This window comes from Corylus avellana, chromosome 7, assembly GCF_965113065.1.
Source record: "Corylus avellana chromosome 7, dhCorAvel1.hap1.2, whole genome shotgun sequence".
NCBI lineage: Eukaryota > Viridiplantae > Streptophyta > Magnoliopsida > Fagales > Betulaceae > Corylus > Corylus avellana.
In genome coordinates this window covers 4,109,650-4,117,725 of record NC_142496.1, presented here as the reverse complement: position 1 = coordinate 4,117,725, position 8,076 = coordinate 4,109,650, and the positions used below count along the sequence as shown (strand labels likewise).

Genomic DNA, 8,076 nt, shown 5'->3' with positions numbered 1-8,076 from the left:
CTAATCCCTCGCTACCCTCCCCTCTCGATTTTTGTCTGCTTCTGGTCGGACCCACACTCCGCCATGTCATCATAAAGCCACTGAGAGCCAATGTTCCGTCCATGTCAGCTCCACGTCGAAGCTCAGAGAACTTGTTGGGACCCGCCACCTCGTCCACTCACGTAGCCCCACAACTCAGAGCGGGGAGAGTGACGCGTAGTACAAAACCCCAAAACCGAGAGAGAGAGAAGGGAGGGATAGAGTTGTCATTTTCTACGACCTACCAGCTACTTACTTTGCAAGGGAAGGGGCAATGTGCCTAAATATATTTTTACGTTTCTCCCTTTCTCTCATATTTGTTCTTTGAAGTGGAAAGTTGAGTGGGTTTCAGCGGAAGGGGAAGCGGTTTTCCGAGAGCAATTTCTGAGGTAATCTTTTGGTGGTTTTAGGGTTTTCCATTGCTTTTGATTCGTGAATGCTAGGGCTCGTGCTTTGTTTTTTGTTTTTTGTTTTTTTTTTTCTTCCCATTTTTTGTGTATTTTGATTTGGCTCTATAACATTTGATTTTAGGGTATATTTCTGTAGATCTGCTTTGTTTGACTGAGCTTGGTGTTGTTCTCACGCGGATCTGTTTGATTTGATTCTATAAAATGGGTGGGTTTTTTTTTTTTGTTCAGGGACTCTGATGTTGTTTTTTGGATCACCAAAGTGGATGTGTGTTTTTTCTGGGAATCTGAGTGTGAGTCGGAGGTCAGGGTTTTGGTTCGGGGTTTTGGGGGTTTTCCTTTTTGTTTTCTGTACGACGTGAACTTGGATTATTGGGATTTCTGTTTGTTTGTGTGTTTGGGATTTTTTTTTCTTCTTCCTCTTTTCGTTCTTTTTTTTGGCGTTGTGTATTCATTCTGTGGGTTTTTTTGTTGAATTTTTTTAGGTGTTTCTATAGGCGATTTCGGTGTACTGTATTGTTTGTGTTCGTTGATAAAAAAAAGATGCGACACAGTAGTTTCCATTTATATGTAGGGATAAAACTTGAAATAACGTTGTTGCTTTCATTTTAAAGACCCAAGTGTTTCACCCTTATTTCATGGTAGAACAGTGTATTAGATTTTTCGATTGTTCTCTAATGTAATTTACAAAATTTTCCTTTGATGATGGTGATGATGATGATGAGACAGTATCAATGTTGTAGATGGTCTGGGTTTTGTGTCTTTCTGTTGGTTGATGGGTCCCTGTGCTAATGTATTACGGTTTTCTGTGCTCAGACATCATCATGGTGAGGAAAAGGAGAACCGAGCTTCCTAGTGAGGGTGAAAGCTCTCAGTCTCAGCAGGAAGCCAGCGGGGGCGGTAGTGGTAGGGGTTACCAACAGCGAGCTCCTGAGAGTGCTCCACCCCAGCAGCAACAGGGAGGAGGAGGAGGATACCAAGGTGGTCGAGGTTGGGCCCCCCAAGGAAGTCGGGGTGGTTATGGTGGAGGTTATGGTGGGGGGCGTGGCGGTAGTCGTGGAATGCCACCACAACAGCAATATGGTGCGGGCCCACCTGAATATCAAGGTAGGGGAAGGGGTGGGCCACCCCAGCAAGGTGGCCGTGGAGGGTACGGTGTTGGTGGCCGCGGCGGCATGAGTGGTGGCCGTGGCGGAGGACCTTCCTCTGGTGGCCCATCAAGACCACAAGATCCCGCCCTGCGCCAAGCAACTCAGGTTCCACATCACCCTGGGGTCGTTCTGTCTCAGCCCACGCCTTCAGAGGCGAGTTCGTCTTCCCAACCTCCCGACGTATCTCAAGTGGTCCAGCAGGTTGAGCAACTCGATATCCAAGAAGGGGCTTCTAGCCAGCAAATTCAACCCGTGCCACCATCTAGTAAATCAATGAGGTTCCCTCTACGGCCTGGCAAGGGTAAAACTGGAACAATGTGTATAGTTAAGGCAAATCATTTCTTTGCTGAATTACCTGACAAGGATTTGCACCAGTATGATGTGAGTCATCTCAATATTGTTTCTGTGTGCTTGTGAAATTTTTTCTTCTCCCTTCAATTCATCTTGATATATTTTGCTGTTAATGCATGATAGGTTACTATAACTCCGGAGGTGACATCACGTGGGGTCAACCGTGCTGTAATGAAACAGCTGGTGACATTGTACAAGGAGTCGCATCTTGGAAATCGGCTACCTGCCTATGATGGGCGAAAGAGTTTGTATACTGCTGGGCCGCTTCCATTTCAAAATAGGGAGTTCAGAATTGTACTTACTGATGAAGATGATGGAACTGGTGGACCAAGGTTTATATTTGAATGTCTTTTTATCCTTTTTTTTTTCCTTCACAGTTTTCATATTCTCCTCTGTTTATAATAATTTTCTTTTTGTTGTTGCAGGAGAGACAGAGAGTTTAAAGTTGTGATAAAATTGGCTGCACGTGCAGACCTGCACCATTTAGGACTCTTTTTGGAGGGTCGGCAAGCTGATGCACCGCAAGAAGCCCTTCAAGTTCTTGATATTGTCCTGCGCGAATTGCCTACTACTAGGTACTAAATCTGATTTTTCCTTTCGGATTTAACAAATTTATAGCACATCTGCATTTTATTGAAATGTTGGAGTATTAATATTATGTGGATTAATCATAGGTACTCTCCTGTGGGTCGATCATTTTATTCCCCTGATCTGGGGCGAAGGCAGTCATTGGGTGAGGGGTTGGAGAGTTGGCGTGGCTTCTATCAAAGTATTCGTCCAACGCAGATGGGACTGTCTCTGAATATTGGTGTGTATGTCTTTCACTAACCATTTGTTTAGTTTTTGTTTTATATTTTTTTCTTCAGTTCATATTCTCTTTTCAGTTTGTTTTATTTGCCTCTCTCTTTAAATTTTCCTTTTCTTTTATTTTTTGGTTGATGTATGGTTATCTGTTTCATATGTCTCCTTGGTATATCTTGTATTGCTATTGTTTTGACAATTTCACCAATGTTGCAGATATGTCTTCTACCGCATTCATTGAGCCACTACCAGTAATTGAGTTTGTCACACAGCTGCTGAATCGGGACGTCACTTCCAGGCCTTTGTCAGATTCGGATCGCATAAAGGTTAAAGTTTGTTGCTTTAGTCTATTTATGTAGTTTTTACATGGTCAATTTTGCTATTAAAGTTATATGTTATGAAGTCTTTTGATCATTGCTCTAATTTTGTTTTAACAGATCAAAAAGGCTTTGCGAGGAGTCAAAGTTGAGGTTACACACCGTGGAAATATGCGTAGGAAGTACCGTATATCAGGTTTAACATCGCAGGCAACACGAGAGCTGACGTATGTATCAATATTTTATGTTGTTCCGCCCCCTCCTTTCCCCTTTCCCATAATTTGGTTATAGTTGGAAAATAAACTTGGTTCTCTGACGGTGATTGTTAATTCTTCTAGTTTTCCGGTCGATGAAAGAGGTACACTGAAATCTGTTGTTGAATACTTCTACGAAACCTATGGTTTCGTTATTCAACATACACAGTGGCCTTGTTTGCAAGTGGGGAATCAACAGCGACCAAATTATTTGCCTATGGAGGTAAAGATATAATTATAATCTTCATTCGTCATATATGAATGGATATGCATTACTTGTAAAAAAAAAATGAATGGATATGCATTACTTATGGTTAGGTTTTCCTCTTTTCGTATGGATATGAATGCTGGTAAGTTTCTGTTGATTTTAGGTTTGCAAGATTGTCGAGGGTCAGAGGTACTCCAAGAGATTGAATGAGAAACAGATTACTGCTTTACTGAAGGTGACCTGCCAGCGTCCTCAGGAAAGGGAGCGAGATATAATGCAGGTTTGTATTTGGAAATTGTGGTCTATTCGCACCTAAGTATGTGTCTTGCTTGGTTTTCTGTAATATTTTCCATTTTTCTGTAATTGCAAAGGAGGAATTGTTTGTCTCACGACACTTTTGATGTACCAACAGCTTTTGTGCAACCCTTGTATTCTAAATTGTTCCTTTTTTGACCTTCCAGACGGTTCGTCACAATGCTTACCATGATGATCCTTATGCAAGGGAGTTTGGAATCAGAATCAGTGAGAGGCTTGCTTCAGTTGAAGCTCGCATTCTTCCAGCACCATGGGTATTATTTCCGTATCACTTAAACATCTGTTCTTTCAATTTTCTCCTACCACCTTTACGAGCCTCAATATTATTGTTTTACTGAATGCTCTTTGCATTGTGCAGCTCAAGTATCATGATACAGGCAGAGAAAAGGATTGTTTGCCCCAAGTCGGGCAGTGGAATATGATGAACAAGGTAATTTCTAAAGTTAGAACTATCTTTGTATTGGAATACCTTAGTATGAATCCGGAGTAAATAAAAAAAGGTATGTTTTATTGCAGAAAATGGTCAATGGGGGAACAGTTAACAACTGGATCTGCATAAACTTCTCGCGAAATGTGCAAGACAGTGTGGCCCGTGGGTTTTGCCAAGAACTTGCGCAAATGTGTTACACTTCTGGCATGGTATGGCTCTTGAAAAACTTGCATTTATTGTTTGTCATATTTGTCAATTGCTCTATGTCTTAACATTTGATTATGCATTTTATGTAGGTATTTAATCCCGAACCAGTGCTTCCACCTTTGAGTGCCCGTTATGATCAGGTGGAGAGAGTCCTGAAAACTCGGTATCATGATGCCATGACGAAACTCCAGCCTCAGAGAAAGGAGCTTGACCTTCTTATTGTTATTTTGCCGGATAACAATGGGTCTCTTTATGGTATGAAACTTGATCAGTTAATTAATTTCATTTGCTTATTTTGGAATCTGTTTCTGGTCTTGTGGCCTCTATTTCTAAATGTTTTGATTTCTTTTACAGGTGATTTGAAACGGATCTGTGAGACAGATCTTGGACTCGTTTCCCAGTGTTGTTTGACAAAGCATGTTTTCAAAATGAGCAAACAATATCTGGCAAATGTGGCCTTGAAGATAAATGTCAAGGTGGGAGGAAGGAATACTGTGCTTGTTGATGCAATATCAAGACGTATTCCTTTAGTCAGTGACCGACCTACTATTATTTTTGGTGCTGATGTTACCCACCCTCACCCAGGAGAGGATTCAAGCCCGTCAATTGCAGCGGTATGTTATTAAGTTTATCAATGTGCTTAGCTTGTTTATGCGTTTCAATTATTCTCTTCCATACTTGTATATCTTTAGCAGTTTCAAGTATTTTTTAATAATTAGCATACTATGATAATCCAACTTTGAACCGCAGGTTGTGGCCTCTCAAGATTGGCCAGAAGTCACCAAGTATGCTGGTTTAGTTTGTGCTCAAGCCCATCGACAAGAGCTGATTCAAGATCTCTTCAAGACATGGCAGGATCCTGTAAGAGGGACAGTGTCGGGTGGCATGATCAAGTATGATTGAGCTTCCCCCCTGTCTTCTTTGTTCTCACCATTATCTTCTTATGGGAACTTTTATGATGTAGGTTTGAGTGGTTTTTGTTTGTCATTTTCATGCAGGGAACTACTCATGTCTTTCAGGAGAGCAACTGGGCAAAAACCACAACGCATCATCTTTTACAGGTCTTGTAGTGTTTGCTGTTACTCCTTTCTAGATACCTTTTCTTGCTATCTAATAGAGTATATATTATTTGCAGGGATGGTGTGAGTGAAGGGCAGTTCTATCAAGTTTTGCTGTATGAATTAGATGCTATCCGTAAGGTAAATGTGCTTCACAGGATTATAAGCATTTCAGTCTTCTGTCCCCTCCCAGCGTTTGCGCTGAAGTTGGAATATACTTGGGTCATACTTGTCCATCTTACTTGTTTAGCATTTTCTTAGGCATGTGCCTCTTTGGAGCCCAACTATCAGCCTCCGGTTACTTTTGTTGTGGTTCAGAAGCGACACCACACAAGATTATTTGCTGACAATCATCGTGACCACAGTGCTGTCGATAGAAGCGGAAACATATTGCCTGGTAACTGATTTTTATTTTTATTTTTTTTGAAATTTTTATTTATGTTGCAAAGATTTTATTTATTTGATGCTGAACTACTTTTGGTTCAGGTACTGTTGTAGACTCAAAAATTTGTCACCCAACTGAATTTGATTTCTACCTTTGTTCTCATGCTGGTATTCAGGTACCACTCTAATAGATTTTCTGATAGTCTGCATTCACATATTCATGTTGTTAAGGATGAGGATTTAATTCTAGTGTTGCACCTAACATGTCAAACAGGGTACAAGTCGTCCAGCTCATTACCATGTACTCTGGGATGAAAACAAGTTTACAGCTGATGGGCTGCAGTCCCTTACAAATAACCTTTGCTACACGTAATTCCTTGATGGTCCCTTGATATCTGTTTACTTGGTTTTCCTGTTCTTTTCCCTTGAGGAGTACCTCTATCATCCTTATCAGTTTCATTTTGATTTCCCATTCTTAAAAACGGAAAAAAATGTGATTTATTTATTTATTTGTTTCCAGATATGCAAGGTGCACTCGCTCTGTTTCCATTGGTGAGCCCTCTCTCTCTCACTAGCGTCACACACATAGAAGCCTGCACATGCTGCTTGGACATGGGTGCTTATTTTTATCTTGTGCTGATGCTTTGATTGTTTGATTTGGCAGTGCCTCCGGCGTACTATGCCCATCTTGCTGCATTTCGAGCTCGGTTCTATATGGAGCCAGACCCATCAGATACTGGTTCAATGACGAGTGGTGCAGGTCCTGGACGAGGCGGCATGGGCGGAGCAGGTCGAGGCACTAGGGCACCAGGTCCAAGTTCTGCTGTGAGACCACTACCTGCACTCAAGGAGAATGTTAAAAGGGTTATGTTCTACTGTTAGGCTAGCTGGTTCCTGTCCAGGGGTCAACTCTATGGTTTTGTTAAAATACTGGTTAAATCCATCTGTTAATCCTCGTCAAAACTTAATTTTATTTTCCTGGATAAACTGATCAAGACATTTTTTGTTAATGAATGTCTTTAGGTTCCTTTTTATGGGTGAATGGTGAATCTAGAATTTCTGCGTTCTTCTTGGGATGCAGTTTTATTTTTAGGCAATAACTTCCTACTCGAATCAAATGTCTTTGCATTGTTTGAGCTCTCCTAGGGTTTCACCTTTTCAGCATCAGACGACCTTAGAACTTAAGAAGTTGTGGTTGGTTCAGTTTGATGTGTTTTTCCTCTTAACATCAATAATCACAAAGCCTCTCTCATCGTGACTACCATTTCATGCAACATTATTGAAAGGGCAATGCTAGGTGTTTTTTTAGTTTTTCTGGTGTTTTTTTAATTGTGATGTATTTTTTTAAAAAAAATTATTATTGAATTTGAGATTATTATTATTAATTTTTAATCTATTGGTGATTTTAAAAGTTACATTACAGTTGGGATGACATCAGAAAAATACTAGAAGAGCACTAAGCATTTTCTTTATTGAAATTATGTGATCCTTAGTTTATTTTAATTTGCTGCTATGCTAATGGGAAAAGATCGAGCTTTGTTTTTAGAAAAAAATTGATAAATTGGTCCATGTGATTTCACATTGTAATAAATAAACTACCGTGATTTTAAAATGAATTTTATAAATCCGTGCGGTAATGATTCATTTGGACAAATTCTGTCTACGTTTTTGGACGGAGTTATTATGAAATTATAAATTTGTTTTCAAATAAGAAAATATAATAATAAAAAGATTCGAGGTAGGGTTGTCGACCACCCTAGAACCATCTGTTGGGGGTGGCCTTGGGTTGCTTGATTACCACCTGGATCCTCTGGATTTTAAATGGGGGAGGGGATCCATTTAATTATTTTTAGGAGGACAATTTTATAATTTTACATTTTTTTATGACAAAAATGCCCCTTAAAAATAACTAAAGGCTTCTCCCTTGATTACAAGGGTTACAAAAAAAAAAAGGTTAATTTTTTTTTTTTTTTTTTTTTTAATTCCTTTTTCGTAATTCCCTTTTTCCCCTCTCAACATTGAATTAAAAAAAAAAAAAAAAGGAGGCAAATTAAATGACTGATGCCCAATAAAAACATGAAATTGTAGATAAAATACAAGTACTAGTAATATAAAAAAGGGAAGATACATATATAAAGAACAAAGTTTTTTTTTTTTTTTCAAATTGAATTCGGA

The 8,076-nt window shown here is 39.6% G+C and overlaps 1 protein-coding gene across 1 annotated transcript; it reads left to right on the top strand.

The window, feature by feature from the left end:
• The first annotated feature begins 291 nt into the window (after positions 1 to 291).
• Positions 292 to 6,935, top strand: AGO1 (Stabilizer of iron transporter SufD / Polynucleotidyl transferase). The gene is made up of 22 exons (XM_059597057.2): positions 292 to 407; positions 1,242 to 1,957; positions 2,051 to 2,259; positions 2,353 to 2,502; positions 2,602 to 2,735; positions 2,945 to 3,054; positions 3,166 to 3,272; positions 3,384 to 3,522; positions 3,671 to 3,787; positions 3,969 to 4,076; positions 4,181 to 4,252; positions 4,339 to 4,461; positions 4,549 to 4,714; positions 4,814 to 5,073; positions 5,210 to 5,352; positions 5,458 to 5,520; positions 5,595 to 5,658; positions 5,779 to 5,914; positions 6,004 to 6,077; positions 6,176 to 6,270; positions 6,422 to 6,453; positions 6,566 to 6,935. The coding sequence occupies exons 2-22, from the start codon at positions 1,250 to 1,252 to the stop codon at positions 6,781 to 6,783; spliced, it is 3,228 nt and encodes a 1,075-aa protein (XP_059453040.2). The 5' UTR covers positions 292 to 407; positions 1,242 to 1,249; the 3' UTR covers positions 6,784 to 6,935.
• Positions 6,936 to 8,076: the final 1,141 nt, after the last annotated feature.

Bases quoted from the DNA above. Each gene is read 5' to 3' on its own strand.
- AGO1 (XM_059597057.2), top strand. From the start codon at position 1,250: ATGGTGAGGAAAAGGAGAACCGAGCTTCCTAGTGAGGGTGAAAGCTCT. The intron at 2,736-2,944 runs GTGTGTATGTCT...CCAATGTTGCAG, and splicing joins GGGACTGTCTCTGAATATTG to ATATGTCTTCTACCGCATTC. The intron at 6,271-6,421 runs GTAATTCCTTGA...ATTTGTTTCCAG, and splicing joins ACAAATAACCTTTGCTACAC to ATATGCAAGGTGCACTCGCT.